Raw genomic sequence first — 21496 nt, 5'->3', positions numbered from 1 at the left:
TACAAGAATTATTGGTATTAGAGTTCATCAAATAAATACGAGAATTATGTATTGCAGGCTTTTACCCATGCAATCCTCCTTCATTCCATCTATGTACATATTTATGTATTGCACATTACTCCCTTGCCATACCATCCCCTCCACATGCTCTCTCTCTCTCTCTCTCTCTATAAAATCTATGCCCACAAGTTGAATTGATTATAGGGCAACAATTTCAGTGCTTAAAGATGCCAATAACCAGACAAGTACCAGCAGCAGTCTTGGTAGCCAAAGAGGAGCTACATATAGGCAGACAGACAGACAGAGTGCCAGTGGAAAATATATATAGATAAATACTTGCAGAGGAAGGAAGGAATGGGGCAGAATGGGGCGGGTACATGGGTACTCGTAACTTTATCTACGGACTAGGCCCAGCCAGTCAGGCAGGCACATATAGTGGAAAAGCCTCCCTCTCTCTCTCACTCACTCACTCTCACTCTATTCGCACTTATGACGTGTAAGCGGCTCAGACCGTTTATGCGATTTGCAGCTTTATTGACGGCACGTGCCGGACAGGCCAACAGAGGGATTGCAGATTGCAAATCTGCCACGGTGGTGTGTGGGTGGAGGAAGGGGGAGGGGGAGGGGGAGGGTCGGCAATCCGTTCCCTTCGATGAAACGAAAAGTGTGAAATATTTTCGACGTTCTGCGTAGCGTAGCCGTAGCCGTAGCCCCCCTTTTAAGCCATCTAAAACTCATTATCAATAGGAGCAGTCGGCAGTCGGCGGTCGGTGGGTGGGGAGGGGTTGTATGAATATCGTGTCCATCTCATTTGGCATTCATTGGGGTACGGGTAGGGGTAGGGATTGCGGCAGTTGGCCTCGAGCTGTTTGAAAACTGTTTCTAAATTGTTCTCGAATTTCACAAATGCCAAGAAGCTCCGCCCATCCTCTGCCGGGGGGAGGCCTTTGTCTCGGCATCCACTAAGTGACATTAGTTGGCATTTTTGTCCATGTTTCTTATTCTCTTTTTTACTTATTTGCTTTTCTACTTCTCCTTCTGCTTCTGCGTCTCCTTCTTCTTCTCATCGTTCCTTGGATTCACTTCAATTGCCTTATGCTGATTTTCTTGCTTCAGTGAAACGGGATTTGTGCTTGGCAAAGGGGAAATATTTTAGGTCAGCCACTGTATGTATTATGTACTATGTACAGTGAAAGCTTGCTCTGATGGACGTCACATTTCGAATAAGAAAGATATATACACCAAGATTTTGACAGGGGTGTTCCTGCTAATCTTTTACCTGAGATTTTGTTACGATTCAAATACTCTTTGCACCGCTTAGAGTCTTCACTGTACAACTGTACGGAAACTTTACGGAATGTGCGTGTGTGTGTGTGTGTGTGTGTGTTTGTGTGTGTGTGCCTCGTTGCCAAATAAAAGTCAATAAAAACAGTAAAGCCACTTGATGACCATAAATAATCTTTATGGATGCCAATGTTTTGGCAAATGAACTTCACAAAATCATCAACCGATAAATAGCAAAACCATAAAATGGAAAACCCCACCACAAAACGGATATCTGAAATCTAGCTGGGTTCATTTTGTGAGATATCTTTTTTCAAGCTGGGATATGCATCAGCCTTTGTAGATTTGCTGGAACTTAAGGTTCGGGACTGGCCAGTATGACCGAAGAGAGTGATAGGCACGGCACGGTGGGTCGTTTGTATTACTGAAGAAATGACTCAACTTCTTCTTTTGCTGCTTTTGTTTTGGTTTTGATTATTTAATTCTTTTTATTGGCGTTACTTGTTTGTTTACAATTAAGAACTTGCTGGTGTTGCTACATGAGTTGTGGGCTGGTGGACTGCCTAGTGTAGTCTCTTGAGTTCGGGCTGATGGACTGCCTTGTGTAGTCTCTTGGATTTGAGCTGATGTACTGCTTGCTTCTTCAGCCGAGCTTGGGCTTTTTAAGCAGCTGGCGATCGTGAAAGGAGACACCGCGAATGGGGTCTCCCATGGGGTGTCTTTGACCCGGAAATAATTAATTATTGCAAACTTAGGATTATTGGGCAACAATAATTGTGGGGTGGGTAAGTAGGTCGAAGCTTGGTGCTTCGTTGACAATTGGGTAGTGGGTCAGTGGAGTTGAGGAAGTGTTTTGCTGTGTCTGCATCGCGGCAGGTGATGGCTGAAGTTGGGGGATTGGGTTTAGGATTGGTTGTAGGATTGGTTGTTGCTGAATCTGCATCGCGGAAGATAATGGCTGAATGTGGAGGGATCGAGAATTTTGTGCTGTCTCCGCTGATTGCGAAATAACGCAAGAGATGGGGTGTTGAAAATTGGTGTGTGGACAAGAATGGGTAGAGTTGTTGATCGAGAGATCTTAATTTAAGTAATTGTGTATGTTGCTTAAGATTATTCTATTTTCCGGAGGTGCTGGCACACCGCAATATGTGGGGGACCGTGGCCAGATGCGCTGACACCCCGCTGTTTGTAGGGAGCCATAGCTAGAGCCGGGGTTCGTTACAATTTATTTTTTGTTGCAAACATTTTTGTGGCATATTTTTGGGCTTTTATGCCTAAAAGGAAATATAAAGAAATGAAAATCTTCGTTGCTAGAAATTAGTTCACTTCTTAAATAGTTTTCCCGTTCCAAATAGTTTCCCCCCAAAAAACAATCTTAATTAACATTTTCCACTCATTGCGAGTCTACTTGCAACCGCAGAATGTTAGGGGCAAGGGGTTGGCATTGCATTGGTGCCACAATAATCTTTCGGCTCTTAACTTTTGTGCATCCAACCACACCACAAAAACGAGAAGAAAGGAAAACGAGTTCTTACGCTACGACGCTGGGATACCCTTTAGAGATAACCCGAAGCTCAAACTGCAAAAGCAGCTTCCTGCCTCGCTCAGTGCTGCGATACCCTCTGAGAGGGTGATCCGAAACGAATGAAGAGTAAGCCACATTTTCGTCTGCGGACAAATGATAATTCAATTACTCTCAATTGAGTGCTGCCACCCGCAGTGCAAAGAGAGAGAGAGAGAGACACAAACATTTGGAGTGCCGAAAGAGTGTGTGGGCGAGTGGGATGGTGGGGTCCGGCAACCACCGAAACCGCCAAACCATATTCCATACCCTGCCCCATGCCACAGACATACATGTGTACGAGTATGCATGCTGCATGATTATTATTCCACTTTCGACTTTGGGCCTGGCCTGGCAGAACGATAATAAAATAAAAAACATTTAATTTTAATTTCATTTTGTAATGAGTCATGATGGAAAGGGAGGGGGAGTGTTTGTGGTTAGGACTGCGTCGAGCGAGTAAGAGAGAGAGAGAGAGAGGGGACCGGAAGGCTCTGAGGATTTGCAGAGAATGTTTGGCCTAAATATGCGATGGCCTCTGGGTTGTACCCCTGCCACTGCCACTGCCACTGCTTCTGCCTCTGCCTCTGCCCTTACTCTTCCCTGACCAACGTGCTAGCTGCACAAATTTCTTTTTTTAATTATGCCTTTCCTCTCATTCTCTTTCCCTAAGTGTGTGTGTGTGTGTGTTTGAGTGTTTGTTGGTCCTTTCACATGGCTTGACTTTCCTCTCGGCTTGTGGTTTGTGTCCGTGCTAAATGCGCATATGGCGGCAAACTGAATTTTTGTGCAACAAAAATAAAAAATTAAAAAAATAAATTTAAAAAAAAATGGCAGAAAAATTACGATAGAAGTACAAAAAAATGGTTGATAGGCTATGGGCATACCCATTAACATAAGGTTTTGAAAAGTTTACAAATATTTTAAGGCTGCAATCAAAGCTGCCCAAGAGATAATCCGTGGCACGTATATGCCATTGATTTAAATATTCCCATTGTATTCCATTGGAGGAAAGACAAACCTCTCCCCTTCCAATTTGGCTCGAGGCAAAGATCTTAATCATTAATATCTTTATGCTCTCTATCTATCTTCTATCCTGTGCTCACTTAATTAGAGTTAATCACTGGCTAAATTCGGAAGCAGCTGGCTTATACCATTTATGATTGATTTTGTCAACTAACTGCAGCAGTGTTTGAGCAGCAATTTTTGGCACTAATGCGGAAATGTGAATTTTTTTTAGGTCTTCTGCCCCGTTCTTTTTGCATTCTAATAAATTTATGTAAGTTCCTGCTTCATTAAAAGTTTCAATGCTCTGGCAGCAACTCTGCTGCTGCCTCGCTCTTTTGGGTCTCTCTCTTAATGTGGATCATCTCTTGGGCACAGGCTTTCTCTGTCTCTTGCGCTACTGAAACAAAATATGTGCCCCATCGCGAGAGAGCTAGAGTCAGGCATTTACTTATAGCCTTTCCCACTGCTCTCTTATTCATATGCTCTTTCTTATGCCTGCTCTCTGCTTTAGTTTCTTTATTAGAACATGTCTGTGGGGGGACTTTGATTTAGCCTTAGGATAGCATTTAATTAAATAATAATCCGCCTTGTTTTCGCTATGGATAGAGTCGCATATGTTCTTGCAACTGCTGGGTATCCATCCACACAGTGGCAACAGCAAAACACACACACACACACACAAACACAGTTGAAATAATATGTCATGTGTGCACTTTCGGAGCCACAACAACTACAGCTGCTGTGGCAGTGGCAGCAGCAGTGGCAGCAGCAGTTGTTGTTGCTTCCTCCCGCGCTCTCTCCCTTTCTCCCTCTTTGTACTGCACTGCATTTATGTTGGTTTGTTTGCTCTTTTCATTAACTCCATGCTCTCTCTCTCTCTCTCGCTCTTTTTCTTTCTTTAAAGTTGAATCTTAAAGTTTGCCTACTTTTTTGGGCTGTAAAGTGAGATAAAGCGAGGGCAAATACAAAGAGAGAACAAAGCAAAGCAAAGCCAAAGGGAAGGCTTTACTTTACTTCCCCCTGTTCCTATTCGTACTTTTGGGGATCTCTGCTTTTAATTTATGACACTGTGGGTGGATGGGTGACGTTTTGGAGTTTGGGGGAAGGAGACGGCGTGCTAAAGTAATTATGATAAAATGCGTCACCGCAACGAGTTGAATGGCTGCCTTCTGCTCTTCGTCTCTCTCTCTCTCTCTCTCTCTCTTTCCTTGTCTCTGGCTCTCTCCACTTGGGCCATGGTTTGGTTGTTGAACAAATTTGTTGCCAAAAACACGCAGCGGCACTTGAGTACACGCGTTGTGGGAAAACAATAAATTTATAAACGTTCAACCAAACCGCCCGTTCCCCTGTCCACCCATTCCCCATGCCTCTGTCCCTGCCCCCACGTTCCTGGCTTTCTACGGCTATGTTTTTGCGGAGTTATTCCAGTAATAACGGCGTAAAATGTTGTCTGGTAAGGTGCCAAGGATTCTAACGGGGGGGAATGGGTGTACGAGTACTTCCCTGACAAATGGGTGTGTGAAAGGAAAAAGCAACACAAAAGGAGAGAGAGAGAGGGGTGGAGCACGTGCTTGGGGAAGGAGTTTCCAAAGGATACGACTTGAAGGACCCTGCTAAAAGGGACTTACATATGCGCCTGCCTTAACCGGAAGAGCCTCCCAGCTATACATTTGTAAAACATTTTGGGGGATTGACCTGGAAGCAATACAATCGTCTATTTTCGATCGTCACTGCCAAAAAGGTTCTTGGAGTTATGTTTGTCCTTCTCCATGGGAATGCAAATGAAAACAAAATTCAATTTGGCTTACAATAAATAAACACAAGAATATTTATGGAAATCGTTTACTTTAGATGATATTTATAGGAGGAATTGTAGGAGCATTCGGACCGGACCGGACATCTTCGGATCGGAAATTCAAAATCTTTTCTAAACTGCTGTTCCGCTTAAGAAAGATACAATATTGATAGAAAACTTACACACTCTACACTTCGTAGAGCAATAAAATATACGAATTTAATGCTCTGCCAAAGGAGCTGTTAAAAAAGCGTTTACAGCTAAAGGAGAAATCCTTGAAGCGACCGGAGCAGTAGTGTACCTATCTCTACTTGCATATGCACATCTAAAAGTGCACCACTTTAAGAGAGGGGATTATAGACACATTTGCCAGAGAGAGAGAGAGAGAGAGAGAGGGGGAAGGGGGAGGTAGAAAGAGAGAGAGCTGTAGAAGTCCAAGTAGTTCCCTTCTAATTCCATTCAAAGAAAAAGCTTTTTTAAAGTTTTCATGTTTGTTTTTTTATTTGGCTCTTACCTTCTTTTGACTCCTCCCTTCCTCTGTTTCGCACCAATATCATAATTCCCTATTGTCAAAGTCAATGTCCAAGGGAAAGGACACTTCCACTTCCTATTCACGTGCGAGTGAGTGTATGTCTAAACAATGGAACTTTATTTTCCAATACATATTTCTTTTCCATTGTTTTTTGTATTTTCATTCTGGTTTTTGTTGCTAGTGTTTTTGTTTTGTTGTGTCTTTTGTTGCTGATGCTGCTGCTGTTCTTTGTTTTCCGTTGTTGTTGTTGTATTTGTTGCTATTGCTTTTTCTGTGTCTGCTGTTTACTTTGGCACTTTTGGCCTCTGTTACATTTTTAGCGACTGCCGACTACCGCCAGACGACGACGTTGATGTTATTTATTGCCCAACAAAAGCGGAAGAGCGGCACAAAAATAGAGTTGGAGTGGCATCCGCTCACGTTTCAAATAAATTGATTAAATTTCATGACACTTCATCATGCCACAGATACCCAGACACACAGAGGCCACAGAACCAGACACTGCCACAGCCACAGTCAGAGTCACAGAAGCTGCGCAGCCACTGTAACATTTTCATGCTTTTTCAGTGGTTTTCCTTTTTTTGGGAGCTAAAACTTTTCCACATAAAACATGCTGTTGGATAGGGTATGCGGGGTGCAGGGGAATGGATGGGCTGCTGGATGCTGTTGTTGTTTTTCTTGTGATATGATTATTATTATGCCTGGCTGTGCGAAGGGCGGGGGCGAAAAGCAGTGGCATGCCACTTTCCGTAGGGAAAAAACCGCAGCATTCTTCCAGGCGCTAATTAACTAACATGCTTCTCCGTGACGCCGCCACCCCGTCCGCAACCCTTGAACGCGGAGCAGTCGTAATGAATATTTGAAAAGCGTTTTTTAATTGAATTCACTTTTGTAGGAGCTGTGTTTTTTTTTGCCGGTTTTTTCGTCTACTCCCAAAACATTTGTCTTCCTCTCCGGGAAAGGCATCAAGAGAAAAACCACACAAAACCAGATGGCAAAAAGCGAGAAAGAAAATCCCCAAAGCAAGGCAGAATAGACCAAGAGATGGTAGCCGAAACCTCGATACCCTTCCACAGCGATAGATTGGAATTTAATTTGAAGAATTTTCGTAGAGCCAAATATTGCACATTTTATTGGATACAATTAATGTGTTTATTTATTCGCTTAAGAATTAATTCGATCTGAATATACTCTTAATACTCTTAAGAATATATGTAAACCAGCAGATTGTAAAGTTTTTTATTGGATTATCCGAGTGAATAATAAAGAATAATGCTGTTTGTCGAATGACAGCCATTGTAAATTCGATTTTCGGTTAATGCGTTTCGCACTTTCGCTTGCAGCCTTTCGGTATAAATCCTTTTAACAGAATAATCTCTGAAAGTGGATAAAAAGTCAAAAGCATATAAATACATACTTACATACATATGTATCCTTCACACGTATTCGTACAAATATTTTTGATTTAATTACATTTTTTTGGCCATTTTCCATTTGTAAACTGGTTTGTTTTTTTACTTGCCCCTTCTTTAAATAAACGGAAAATGCATGAAAAGAAAAGGCAAAAATAATCGGTAAAAAACAGCTGGAAATAATGGGAAAATTTTCGTAAACAAATACTCCTTCTGTCAATATAAGGGAAAAACGAATAATATACGAGAGAAAGCCCTCTTTTTGTTGAGGTTTATTTGAACCCCATTTGAAGCTCTGGCTGAATCTCTTGTGGTCAGCTTTTGTCCTTCGAAAGGGAATTGAATGGAGGGAGCACCATTCATGTTAACGACCAAAATTAATTTACCAATAAGAATTCAGGCTAATGGAAAAATTGAATGCGAATGACAGGGATGTGTTCAAGGGCCACCAATACATATGGGAGAAAAGAAAAATCCCTGAACGATAAGCGGCTCTAATTGAATTCTTTCATTTTAATCAACTACGATTTTTCTATACTTTCTTCGATTTCTTTACGTTTTGGTAAGTTCCAAATTCATGGATTTCTATTGTAATTGTCGATGGCTTCATAACTATTTACTTACTTTGATATATTTTTACTGTTTTCTAGATCCCATCTATGTATCCCATCCCATCCCATCTTCGCTCAAGCAAAGAAACCATTCAACTTTTGCTATAAAACCCTGATAAATAGCAACTTTTAGACAGGAATGCGCTTCACTATCAATCTCACTCTTCTTTCTGACTTTCTGACTTTCTCCCCTTTCTATTTATTCCATTGCTTACTCTTTTCTCTGAATAAAGCTGGAATCTCTCTTGAAAGTTGGCTTCCTTTTAACACTTTGCGCTCAATTCTCTGGACCATCGCACTCCCCCGCACTCGTTCTCTCTCTCGCATTTCTAACACATTTCTGCTTTTATTTTACTGTTAATGTGATTCCCATTCCCATTTTAGGTTTTGCCCTTCTCTCTGCCTTTTCGCTGCTCATTTTTTATGGAATTTCTGAGGGACTTTTCATGTGGATAATTAAGCGAAATACCAACAAACCAGGCATAAAAATAAAAGACCAAAAGTGAGGAAATTGTAGGGACAAAGAAATAAGAAAGCTTCCGGACAATAAGATACCCGCTATATGGGAAAGGAAATCGTCTTAACATGATTAAATAATATGATTAAATATGTACTTCAAGAGAATCTGTTTCCATGTTCATTCGATTTAGATGAAATCTTATTCATCGGTAGATAATATGCATTAATATGTACTCTTACTTGTTGAGCGCAGTGAGTCGAAATTTTTTTCTCTCTTGATCTTTATTAAATCTACGAGGTAGATTTGTCCATAGGGTAAATGCTGAATAGGAATAAATACTATATGTACATAGAATATACTCTTCGGCTGTACAGATCACTGGGTATTACAAAAAAAAACCTATGTGGGTGTGCCATGCCCCTTTCATTAAATTAAATTTAATTTCGTTTCTTTCCGTCCCACGAGTATATTTGATATTTGGCCTAATACTCAAAGAACTTTATTTGCGGTCTACTACGAGTATCCTCAACGCAACCTTTTTATATATTTTATTTTCTTTCTGTTTGTCTTCTACTCTTTTTGGTGCAGAGTTTTGTTTGGATGGTTTTTTGCAGCTAATTAAATATGAAATTTTATTTCAAAGATATAAAAAAAGTACTCAAAGGGAATACGACTATTGGTCCAAAGCAATCAGGGGCTCAGAGTTACTCAACTGAATGGATAATTAGCTGCAAAAATAGAAAGACTCTGTTTGGGATATAATTCCAAAGGAAGGAATTTTTTTGGTGGTTTCTTTTTGTTCCATTACATAATCATAAAAATCTATAGAAATTCGGCCAATAAACTAAATGTGAAACTCGAAATTTCTAAAATATAAAAGGGATGGTTGAAGAAGAAAAATTAAGATTTGATTAGCCTTTCCTCACATAAATATGTCTGTGTGTGATTGAAAAGTCTTCCTTTCAATTCTTTAAATCTCAAGGATGATGGGGGGGTTGGGGTGGTGGTGGGATGTTATGTGAATCAAGGATAGCATTCAATTGCTGCAGTTGCCACATCCTGCCGCACAGGATGTGGAGTTTGGCTGTGGCCGTCGCTCTGCTTGGCTGCCATCGACAAAAATGTGCTTCAATAGTTTTCTAATGGACTTCATCCGCCATTTAATGCACACACCCACAGACACACACAAACGCAGACACTCACTCACGCACCCACACAGATCTCTCTCTCGCTCTCTTTCACTCTCTCACAGATGCACAGACACACACACACACACACACACACACGTGCAACGAACGGCAATCGAAGTCCGAAAAAAAGTCGGAACACTTTGGCTGGCAGCTTGCAAAGATTAATGATCAGCGCAGGCACAGGCACAGGCTCAGGGCCAGGACCAGCTCCACCCCCGACCGCCGACCCTCAACCCTATAACGCATAATGTGCGATTTGGAGTCTCTGGCATCGAGAACGTCAATAAAATTTCCCATTTACCCACTTTAACCCACTCCGCCATGCCACCTTAACCCACTTGAACCGAACCGAACCGATGCCAGTGCCGGTGCTTCTGCTGCTGCCTGCTGCCTGCTATTGACAGAGCCATCGAGGAGTGACAGGAGGAGTCCTTGCAGGATGCAGCAACGGGTGCGGCAGTAGGAGTCCATGGCGGAAGGGAGCCACACGCGGAGCGGGTGGGAAGCCAACCATGAAGTTATTTAATAAAAAATTGAATGCTTTTGCCCATCCACCCACCCTTCCACCCACTAGCATTGCGCTGGAAAATTCCCCGCTTTTGTTTGTGTTTTTAGCTACCGTCGATATGAGCCGGAAAATCGCTAACGAAGGAACATTCCCAATTTGAAGGATTTGAAGAGTATTCTATGAAATTTCCACTACGCAATAAACAGAATTCGACTCGATAAAACGTTATTAAATTTACAGATAGTACATATATACTATATATGTATACATATTTCTCTCTCATGGAAGCCCAGGTTCCTGGCAATCCTTAGCCTTAACCTAAGCAAATATTGACAGTGGAGCTTCGAGTGCAGTGCTTAGCCAAATGGAAGCAGTGGCTCCTGGCAGATGATTTCCGTTTTGAGTGCCATCAAATGCACAGCGAAGCCCAATTACCCAATCAATCGCTGGCCATAAATTCAATCGATTCGTGTGCCCCGGTCGCTCCAGCTCCAGCTGCAGCTTGAAACAACAAGGAATTCAATTCGTGGCCTTAAATGTAAGGAGCAGCAGCTGCCCTACTGGCATCTCCTACTGGCAGGAAGAAGAATGCACTGCTGTGTTCCTGCTCTGAGTTTTGCGGCTGCATTTAGTAGTTTGTGCTAAATCCGCTCACTGCCGCATGGCAAATTGTGCTCGACGTTGCACGGCCTAACTTTTATGCCTCATTCTGGGCTTGGGCTTAGGCTGCAGGGGGAGGAAGGCAGGACCTGGGACAGCCCCCCTCTATTCACACATATGTCTGCAGTAATTGCCGCCGTGCCGCTGATTACACTTCAACAGTAGGAGCACACATACACAGAGACTGTAAAAGTGTGTATGAGAAAGAGGGAGAGAGGTGAGGTCCACCCACTCATAAAGTTCTCTCCGAAAACACCTCCCTAGACCCCCAGCTCACAGACTCCATTCTGCTGGCACTCGCCCGCTGGGCCTTCGACTGCGCTAGTTTCTGCCAGAGAGCTCTACATAAAACAGAAGCTCGAAGCAAATGATGGCCAGGCGACAAAGGTGTCGTTTTTCCAGCAGATCTTCTCTGAGTACTCGTTTCAGGCACTCGTTTTCAATCAATTAGGGCTGATAAGATGGCAGATCGTAGATTTCCTTTGGTTTTTATTCGAAGAAAATCTCTTAAATAAACAAGGAGTTTGTATGACAATTATTAATAACTAGAGATCCGATTGGAGATCATTCGATTGATGTACAGATTTACATAACAAAATGTTCCCCAGAGAGATATTCACTCAAAGCTCAAATTATATTCAAGAGCTAATAGTCTCCCCCGCATCGAATGCGACGCCTTTTGTCGCCTGTTCCATATGAATATGAATGCGTGTTGTGTGGGTGTGTGTGTGTGTGTGTTTTGTTTGTGTATTTGTGTGTAGCATCCACAGAAGCGCAGTGCCGTTTGTGTCCCTCTTTAGTTCGAGAGCGCTCTGGCTGGCGCTCAGCCTCCCCCCAAAACGACTAAACGACTCCTCCTGGAAGCACTCTACCCTCATCTGCCCCTTGTCCTTTCGCCTTCACACTCTACTCCCTCCACTCTTTCTCCCCTTTTCCCACCGCTCTGTGCTGTGGCAGCAGCTATATTTGAATATTTAATTTTTTAGCGAGGCGGGAACATTTCGCACTTGGAGGAAACCTGACGCTAAACGTGCGCTAGGGCGAAGCTGGTATCGACTCCGTGGTATTCCCCCCATCCGTTAGCGGGTTTTGTGTGTGTGTGTGTGTGGGAGTTTTATTAAGCAAACAAAATGTTTTCTATGCCAAATGAATCCTCCGCGCCCTCGTCCCGTTTTTGTTGATTGCGAGTTCAATGCTCGGATAAAAGATGCAAAAGGAGCATGGTTCGAAAAACCCAGCCAAATTGGCTTCAACGGAATGCTGTCAATATCCATAATTAATCCAATTCGGACACGAATTCAGTGTGCCACGTTCGCGCCTCCCGCAGAAACAGCCTGGACACAGCCCAACCAGCCACCTTCTCCCCCATTTCCGTCCATATCTCACCTGTCATTATACCCTTTTATTGTGCGGGGCTACTATGATTTTTATACTTAAGCAGCCGAACGAGTCGTGGCATATGCGCTAGATTAGAGGGAAAATATATGTCGCAATAGATAGTGGGAAAAGCAATTCTAGAAATTTCGATCGGCGTCCAATCTTTAATCTACACATGTATTGCCCGCTCTGTTGAAATTCGCTTCTACACACCAGAGGGATAACCGACAACGGATTGGCATGCATATATAATAACAGATAACAGAATATTAATTACAATTTCTAATAGAATGTAGGAAGAGAGCTTAGTTATTCTTATTCTTATTCTATTGAGTGCTGCTGTGCTCTTGTCGGTGCTCTTGTCTGTGCTGTGCTAAGAGAGCACGACTACGAGTATCTGCTGGACAAGCTATACATATCAGAGTGCAAGTGGAAGAGAGCATACCATTGCTCCTGATCTCTGAGTTTGCTGGCTACCTGCTAGCTTCATGATCTATATGTAGATATGGTGAGGCGTACCCAGCGTGCGCTCTCAATCTTTTTTGTTTCTGCTGGGCTTGTAAATGTTTTAGGAGAGCTGCTGAGAGACAGATGTTAGAATGCCTAACCTTACGTGCCTCTCTTATCTCTCTCTCCAGCTTCCTGGGTGCAAACAAAATCAATCCAATGTAACTTTCAATGAAGCCGCTTGCATTGTAGAGTGTTTGGGCAAACCAAACATAAAGAAGCCAAGTGTAAATCTTTGTATCTTTGCATATATATATTATGCATAGGTATATACATATATTATATTAGACCCGCGCGCTTTGCAGCTTACTAAATTAATTTAAATTTAATCTTTAGGAATTAATCGAAATTAAACAATGGTAATCGATAGAAACAAATACATATTACATATATACATACATTAATTTGCAATTTTTTCAGAAAACAATTTTTCACACAAAAAGGTATAAAAACAAAATCTGTCATAAAATGTTCCGTTCTACAGAATGGCACAAAATGAAATGAAATTGGCGTTCGAACACACATTTTTTGCACCAATTTGACATTTTTTTGACTAATTTTTAATTTTTGAGGAACCTATTTATAGAAAAGTAAACCATTTTATACCCGTACTCAAAACGAGTTAATGGGTATATTGGATTTGTGGTAAAAGTGGATGTGTGCAACGCAGAGAAGGAAACGTTTTCGACCCCATAAAGTATATATGTATATTCTTGATCAGCATCAAGTTCAACAAGTGTATTTGTAAAGTGTAAAAGACTCTACATAAATCATAAGCTCACAAATTTATATACTGACTGAGTACGGGTATAAAAGTAGAGTCGCGTCCAAAAAAGTCGCTCACACGTTTCCTTCTTAATTTTTATAAAAACCATGCCACATACTCCTGTCTATCATTTAAAAATTTGCAATTGCCATATGCAATTTGGTGCACGCGTTGCCGAGATTGCCCCTTACACACACATTTTTTTCTAAAAATTTAAAGTATAGATATTATTATATATATTAGGCATATATGTATATACGTATGAACATTTTACATACATACATATATATATATGCATACCCGTATCTATAATTCGAAATTCGAAGTATTTGCTGGAATAACGACAACTTTTATTGCTTCATAAAGTACATATCCTTTGCATAATTGCCTTCGAATGTTATATTTCTCAAAATGTTTATCCTTTGAGCTACAGAATTGCCTTAAGTGTTACATTTTCCAAACCCTGTCCAGCATCCTTTTCGCAGTCTTCAGGGCATGTCCATTCCGCCCAGATCTTATTGAAGTTGTTCTAGCCTATTGGCCGTGGACAGGGTAGAACCCCAGCTATAGGACTTGGTGAAAACACTTGAGAAACAAATAAAAAGAAAGAAAATACATGTTGAAAAATAATTTTGTGTAGATCGGGGGATTGGACACTACTACTACTCACTTTTCACGCAGATACTGCAACACCTTCTGTTCGTGCGGGGTGAGGCCATCGAAGATGGCATTCAGATTCGTCCGCAGCTGCTGGCGATTGGGCATGCCGGTGAGGAAGGTGGCCGCCCCCTCAAGTTGCATGGTGTGGTACATGGCCAGCTTTCCCAGCTCAACGTTTCGCTCCTTGCAAATGTCGGCCGCCCGTCGGGCCACAGCCTGGAGCTCTGGACTAGCCGGGTGCCAGGCATAGGGCCCCGAATTGGAGAGCAGTCCCAGGGCATGGGCAGAGGCACAGACGATGCCCACATGGAGCTCCCGGAAGGTGTTCATGTGGCGCTGCAGAGTGTTGTCCAGCAGCGTATAGCGGGCATAGTTGAGGATCACCTGGATGCGACCCTTGCCCCGCTCGGCGCACTCCTGCAGCACATCCACGTCGTAGCCGGTGATGCCAATAAAGCGAGCCTTGCCCGCCTTCACATACCCCTCCAGGACGGGGATGGTTTCGTTGAGAACGATGTCGGCTGGGCCAGGTGGGAGCCACCGCCAGCACCTCCAGGCCCAACCCCGCCCGCCCGGAACACGCATAGCCACCGGGAAGCCCCGCCCGCCGGCCGCCCCCGCCCGTGTCGATGTAGTTGATGCCCGACTTGATGGCCTCCTGCACCGTCCGTATGCCCTCCTCTCGATCGAAGTCGTTGTACAAGAGCCCGGAAAGGGTGGCGCCTCCCAGTGCAATCTTTGATACTCGTAGACCAGTGCTGCCCAGCTCCCGGTACTCCATGCGTCGCACCAGCTCCTCATTGTGGAAGCCCTTGACAAAGGTGGCTGGCAGTTCTCCCGGCATCATTTTTGTTAGTGAATGTTTTCGTGGGAATGGTTGCGTTCCATAGAACAGTACGGGCTTTTATAGGCCAATCTCTCTCTCACCAGCTCTCTCTCTCTCTCATAAGTGGAACACCTTTTTCTAGTAGCGATAAGAAATGTGAGTGAGTTTATTTTCCGTTTTTGTGTGACTGTGATTCTCTTGGGTTGCAGTTTGGGCAGAGACAATCGTCTGCATGCCAGGCAGTTGCTCTCTTAAAGTTTTTTGTATGCCCTCTATCCCATAGATCTGTAAGAGTATCGAGTGCTTCGACTTCCACTGCAAGCTATTCATTCTTGTCTTTTAATTAAAAGAATTTCACTTTAATAAATTGCAATTTGACAGCAGCAGGGTCCGACAGTGGGTGCCAGGAGCATTAATGAATGAATAATTGAACGAATGTGTGAATGAATAAATGAGTTGGCTGAATGGTTGGCTGATTCGTGCAATAAATTAAATGCCTTTTCCAATACTTAATTGACCCGACAGTTTACACGATTTAAAGGATTCTCTTGGTCAAAAGAATGGCTATAAATGCACGAACCATTGCCATCCATCGTGGTCTTGCGCAATCGATGTGGTGGCTTGTCACAGTAAATACATACCCTAAATTATATGGGGTATCATCCACTTGTAGGTGGAAACAAAAACAGCTTACAGGAGGAGTGCTTTCGGGGCTTAAACTGTTTAAATGTAGGATGTGGAACGTTCAGCGTTGCATTGCAGTTGAAATCGCTTGCATATTTCTCTGGTCACTTATCAGTTGTGTCATCATAAAATCGGAGCTCCCTTTCCCCATTCCCACAATAATCATCATTCCAGCTTTCAATCGGAAATCAACCCATTCGATGGACTCTCAATATTTTCCAGTGCAAATTCCGTTTATCCTTTTGACATTTCGACGTTGAGTCGAGGGCGACCGACCGACCCAGTTTGACGACAAGTTCGTTGCAGAAATCTCCAAAGTTTTTCTCTTCAAATAAACCGAAAAGCGCAGAACTAAGGATGAAGAGAACTGCCTCGTGGAAGAAAGAGATGGAGAAAAAGGGGGGAAAAAAAACAGTGGCAAAAAGTGCGCGAAAACTGCATGACATTATGGCCATTGGCAGCAGTTGTTGTTGTTCTTTTTCTGGCTATTGTTGGGCACCACGCGCTCCGCTCTACGTGCAACCTGAAAACCTGCAAACCTGCGCCCCTAATGTCACCTACACATTTGGCTGCGGGTGTGGGTGTGGGCGTGGCATCACCCACACATCCGCACCAACAAAAATCCACTCAGACCCATGGAAACTTCCGTTCTGGTTGCATTGTTCATTTAAATTCTAATTTGTATTTGGTGCACTCGACGGTGCGACGTGGCACAACGACAGAATGGATGAAGATAGGAGGTGGATAGCAGGCGGAGAAGCAGGTGAGAGGGCTTGGGGGTGGGGGGAAATATGTATGTAAGTTTCCTGCCGGTGAGCACTTGGACAGGTACAGGTCGACATCGGCCCCCAACCAGAAAATGCCAAAAAGTGAAGGAGGTAGAAGCCAACAGAAGCCAACGCCGGCCATGTGCCCAATAATGTCCTTGAAAAATGGGAAGCACCCAAACTGGATAACTTTTGGATGTTACACAAAATTTTTTATTGAGTCATCTTGATAGAAATGTTACATTTTCTATCTAATCTTTCCGCTTAAACTTTAAAAATTTAATGAAAGTTTATTAGTTGTGGTTAACGTTATGAAATAAGCTTTAGCTGAGAGATATGCCTTAATTATTGTAAATTTTAAATGTAATTTATGTAGATTCAAATATTAAAAACTTTTCGACTCTTTATTTCATAGCAAAATACCTTTTCGTGAAGTCCGTTTCCGGCCACAAGCGAGCAGTATGATTCCGACATGTTCGATTACGAACAGCAAGCTCGAACCAAAATGTTCGATGCATGTTCGCTTCGAACCTACGCGACTTGATCATTCATGCAAGATCGAACAAGCTTGACGACGCGTCGTAGAGCAAAAGGGATCCACCACAATCAAGAGATTTATCTCTCTCTCTCTCAGTCAAAAAGTTTATTAAAGATCCAATCCAATTAAACTTTCATCTAAAGCCAATTGGAACTAAACTAGCTAGCTAAATTGCACCTGATGCACAACATAACCGTAAATTTGGGCATGCATTCCTCTCGCTCTCTCCTTCGTTGTTTCGTTTCGTTTCGCCCATTGCACATTGCAAATGCGAGTAGAATATTCTCTTATCTTTCGTGTATTATCTGCAATTGCAATCTGTAGGCTATCTCTGGCTCTCTGCCCCACCGCCTACCCTTGGCATTCCCTTTCCCTCCCTTTACCAAGCGTTTGTCCCTGTTAAGCCGACATGTCGTTTCATTTAAAGTTTATCGCGTTTGTCCATGCCCTTCCCTCTCCTCGCCCCTCCTCCTACTCCTCCTCCAACTTCCCTCACTGTTTCGCTACTGCTTTTTTCCTTTCTCTGATTCTCTCTGGACTTTTTTCCTCGAGTTCTCGTTTTTTTTTTGTTTTGTTTTGTTTTTTTTGTTTAATTCAGTTTCAGTTTTGTTGTTGCCGCTGCTTTAGTTGATTAAAAACCGCACTCAAAGTGGAAATGCGCTTTTCTTTGTTTGTTCCCATCCCTCCCTTCCTATCTCTCTCTCTCTCTCTCTTCTCCCCTCAAGGGAACGCTTACTGTGTGTGTGTGTGTGTTTGTGTGTCTTATGGCTTTTGTTCGGCCTGCTGCTGGAATTTATAGCAGGTTTAACCTACTTTGTAGTCAACGTACTCGATTTCACCCCGCGGGGTCAGCCTCAAGGCTGCCCAAGTAAACTTTTTAAATTAGTTGTCAAATGCAAGCCGTTAAGAGGAATGCGATAGCAGCAGCTGCCAACAGCCACAAAAATACCACTCTATGCGATACAAGTGTACACTCCTGAATGACGGATACCCACCCCCTCCCAGTACATATTGTGTTGTGTTTTGTAGAACGTTTGCCAGAAATAAACAAGCGTTTAAATGGGAGTAGACAAATAAAATATTCATCATTTTCCATTTACATTTCGTTTCTTTGACTGCTATAATAATAGTTCGATTGTGCTATTATTTTCTAGACTTTTAGATAATAGCCTTCATTAGTAATTCACAAAGTTTCTTAGCTTTATTGTCAACATTTTCCTGTCTTTAGGGAACCAGTAAATAGATCAATAAATTAAAGAAAGTATGTTCTTGTTCAGGGAAAAACTTAGAATTATTTCTGTACATTTTGGCTACTCTAGCTCTAATAAACTCTGAGATCCAGCAGATCTATGGCCTGGGAAATGCTTTCTTCTGTGATTTTGCATGCATTCCACACGCATGGAATAAATGTATACCCGCCGCCTACTATAAAAAGGCAATGAAAAACGCAAGTTGGCATTAATTAAAAGGGGAAATATTTCCCAAAGTTATGTCCGTTGCGGCAGTTGAGTCTTGCGTGCAAGGAGTGCATTGACTTTGAGGTGTTTGGTCCCACACAGCCACATGCCACATGCCGCACCGCACCATGCCATGCCCACATTCCTTTAGCCCCGATACCCATGGGCAGACCCAACTGAAAGCAGAAATCAAATGGGGAAATAGTTGTTAAATTGTTTCTTCTACTTCGCTTTTACTGGGCAAACGCAAACTTAGTTGTGAGATTAGGCAATTAATCTTAATTGTTGGTTAACTTTTAGCCTAACTGTTGGTTAACTCTTGGCTAACCCACCCCCCCATCCTAGCTTAACTGCAGCTTTGGCTCTTTGGTTGGGGAAATATCCATTCCCCTGCTCGTTCTCGCTCGCTCTCTCGCGCTCTCTCTCGTCAGGCCTCGTCGTCCTCGTAGCTGGGTTTGTCGCCAAACTTCACAGATCCCCGCTCCCGGATATTGGCACGCGGCGGCCGCTTGTGCTCCTTGGGATGCGGATACTTGGCTGCTGCTGCTGCTTCTCCTGGCAACGGCTGCTCGAAGGCCACCGCACTGGGACCGATGGGGCTGCTCAGCTGGAAGCCACTACCCTGCACCTCCGTTGGCCACTTGTCTCCGTGCATGGCCTTCACCAGGGCCGCCTCGTACTCCTCCTCCTCCTCCTGCAGCCGCTGCTGGTGCTTGGTGCGACGCTGCTGCTCCTGGAGTCGGGCACGCATGCTGCTCATCGAGAAGGAGGGGGAAGGTGGCTGGCTGGTGGTGGTCAAGTCATCCTCCTCCCCACTGCCACCGCCATGATGGATGTGGATGATCTCCTGCTTGTGCTGGTGCTTGCGGGGTCGCCTCGTGGTGGCCGCCTCGCGTTCGCGGTACTTTTTCAGGAACGAGGGGGGATAGTTGGGGGCTTCGGTGGTGCTGGTTGTGGTGCTAGTGGTGGAGCTGCCACGGCTCCTCGGCCTCGGTGACTGCTGCTGTGAATGGTGTTCCTGGTGCTGCTGTGAATGGTGTTCCTGGTGCTGCTGCGGTTGACTCCGATATCCCTTGCTGGGCACAAAGCCGCTCTCCATCGATGCCACAGCCTCAAACTCGCCGCTCGCCTCGCCCGTGTGCTCGGTCACCTCGTAGCGGTGGCCCATCTGTTTGGCCACCTCGTTCTCGGCCTCCTCCTCCTGCTCCTGCTGCTCCTCGCGGCTGTACTCGTAGCTGACCAGCTTCTCCGGCTTAGGCAGCAGCTCATGCTGATGCTCATGCTCATGCTGATGCTGATGCTCATGCTCATGATGTCCACCGCTGGCGGATATGTCCGTGTGCAGCTGTGTGAGGGCCTGTGGCCGCAGGGTTACAAAGGAGCTGGGCTGCTCCCCGGACTTGTAGACGGGCTTCCAGCTCTGGTAATGCATGTTCTTGCCGGTGACAATTTGGTTGCTGGCACTGCCTCCGCCCTTGGGCTTCTTCCGGAAGTACTTATCCATGAGGTCCTCGTCGCTGCTCAGCGGTGCCTTGCCCTCGGCGATGAGCTCCTGCTCCTTCTCCAGCTGTCGCATGCGTTGATCAAAGTTGAGGGAATACGATGTCGACTCCGTGACTACGCCTGGCTTGGGCAGCGGTCCCCGCAGCTTCACCACCTTCTTGGCCGACGGACGCATCTTGATGATCTTCATCGGCTTGTGGGTGTGCGGATTCCGGATGATGTACTTCACCCGCGTCATCTCCGTGGGCCTCAGATCGAGTGTCGCGGGATTCTTCTTCGTGTGGCCCGGCGCCGCGGGCAGGAGGTCCGAGAACAGGGACTTCATGGCCCTGGCACCGCCAAACATTCGCCCCAGGACGCTGCCCATCACAGAGTTGTTCATCTCTTGCCACATGAAGCGACGCTGGATTCTGCGGTGTTGGAAGGTGGAGAAAAGTGAAAGTCAAGTCTCCGCAAAAAAAAAAGGGAAAGTCATTTGTAATTACAATAACAATTACAATAATTATTCAATGATTAAACTACATATAATTGTGGGAGAAGCACGAGTTGGTATTGTTTTCATTGTTTTGAGAGTATGAAGTGCTCTTGAATGAATGAATGAACGAATGAATGAGTGGAATTTGCAAGTAAAATTATTAGTAATACTTTTCCATTCTTCTGAGCATCATTCAGTTCAGTCTCTCACTCAATCCCCCCCTTAAATGCTTCATTAATAGTAGATCAATATTTTCCTTGAATTTCTTATAGTTCCTTTCATGTCTGGCTCACCTGTGCTCATCCGCCTGCTGTTCGGCCCTCACGAAGATCAGCCTCAGCAGCAACACCAACCAAATCCAATAGATCTAATTTTGGGTGGTAAGGGGAATGCAGATTGAAAGTGAATGTTGGTTGGGTCGAGTATATTCCATTGTGTTCCAGCTGCTTCCTTCCGCTGTCTGTGTCTGTGTTACTTACGCAATGCTTCCTCATGTTGCAACTGACTGTATGCAGATTCCCACCGATATTTAACTAGTCGTTTGACGGGAGCTCGGGATCTGGTCGGGTTTATGCGCAAATTGTAACTGCCGGCGCCAGCGCGCCAAGCACTTGCTTTTATATACTTGCCACTTGCTTTTGCTATGCTGTGCTGGGCTGTGTGGCATGTGGCAGGTTGCTCCAATTACCAGAGCTTGGCTTTGACTAGGCTTTGGTTTTGGCTCTGCCTCTGCCTCTGGCTTTGGCTTTGAGCTTGGCATTGCATCGACTCGTTTTAGGAGTGGCTGTGGGGGGGAACAATGGCCTCATGCCATATCGGGACTCTCCCTCTTCTCTCCATGCCATTTTACAAGCTCCAGCTGGCCGCCTTTCGTCGGGCAATTAGTTCCATTAGTTTTTCAGGTCTCTCCTCTCT

At 44.1% G+C, this 21496-nt stretch overlaps 3 protein-coding genes across 4 annotated transcripts in view; 1 reads left to right on the top strand and 2 right to left on the bottom strand.

The window, feature by feature from the left end:
- Positions 1 to 21496, top strand: part of LOC111080958 (exostosin-1) — a 68287-nt gene that overhangs the window by 5132 nt on the left and 41659 nt on the right. The gene's annotated exons all lie outside the window — the stretch shown is intronic.
- Positions 14053 to 15194, bottom strand: LOC111078760 (L-galactose dehydrogenase). The gene is made up of 3 exons (XM_041594320.1): positions 14911 to 15194; positions 14342 to 14852; positions 14053 to 14256 (listed from the first exon to the last, which is right to left on the bottom strand). Exons 1-3 carry the CDS (start codon positions 15176 to 15178, stop codon positions 14187 to 14189), a joined length of 849 nt encoding a protein of 282 aa, XP_041450254.1. The 5' UTR covers positions 15179 to 15194; the 3' UTR covers positions 14053 to 14186.
- Positions 18829 to 21180, bottom strand: LOC111080960 (putative mediator of RNA polymerase II transcription subunit 26). 2 transcript variants are annotated; one of them, XM_022376845.2, is made up of 3 exons: positions 21061 to 21180; positions 20875 to 20948; positions 18829 to 20516 (listed from the first exon to the last, which is right to left on the bottom strand). In XM_022376845.2, the coding sequence occupies exons 1-3, from the start codon at positions 21073 to 21075 to the stop codon at positions 19031 to 19033; spliced, it is 1575 nt and encodes a 524-aa protein (XP_022232537.2). In that variant the 5' UTR covers positions 21076 to 21180; the 3' UTR covers positions 18829 to 19030. The 2 variants fall into 2 exon arrangements, with proteins under 2 accessions (XP_022232537.2, XP_022232539.2); XM_022376847.2 differs by lacking the exon at positions 20875 to 20948.

This window comes from Drosophila obscura, unplaced genomic scaffold, assembly GCF_018151105.1.
Source record: "Drosophila obscura isolate BZ-5 IFL unplaced genomic scaffold, ASM1815110v1 contig_25, whole genome shotgun sequence".
NCBI lineage: Eukaryota > Metazoa > Arthropoda > Insecta > Diptera > Drosophilidae > Drosophila > Drosophila obscura.
The sequence above is the reverse complement of the archived record's forward strand: the minus strand, read 5'-3'. Positions and strand labels throughout refer to the sequence as shown.

What these genes read in the sequence shown, in the direction of transcription:
- LOC111078760 (XM_041594320.1), bottom strand. Translation starts at nt 15,178, where the DNA reads ATGATGCCGGGAGAACTGCCAGCCACCTTTGTCAAGGGCTTCCACAAT. An exon ending in GCTTCCCGGTGGCTATGCGT is followed by an intron (nt 14,853 to 14,910) that starts GTTCCGGGCGGG and finishes CACCTGGCCCAG; the next exon opens with CCGACATCGTTCTCAACGAA. An exon ending in TTGCAGTATCTGCGTGAAAA is followed by an intron (nt 14,257 to 14,341) that starts GTGAGTAGTAGT and finishes TTGTTTCTCAAG; the next exon opens with TGTTTTCACCAAGTCCTATA.
- LOC111080960 (XM_022376845.2), bottom strand. An exon ending in CAGCAGGCGGATGAGCACAG is followed by an intron (nt 20,517 to 20,874) that starts GTGAGCCAGACA and finishes CCAACACCGCAG; the next exon opens with AATCCAGCGTCGCTTCATGT.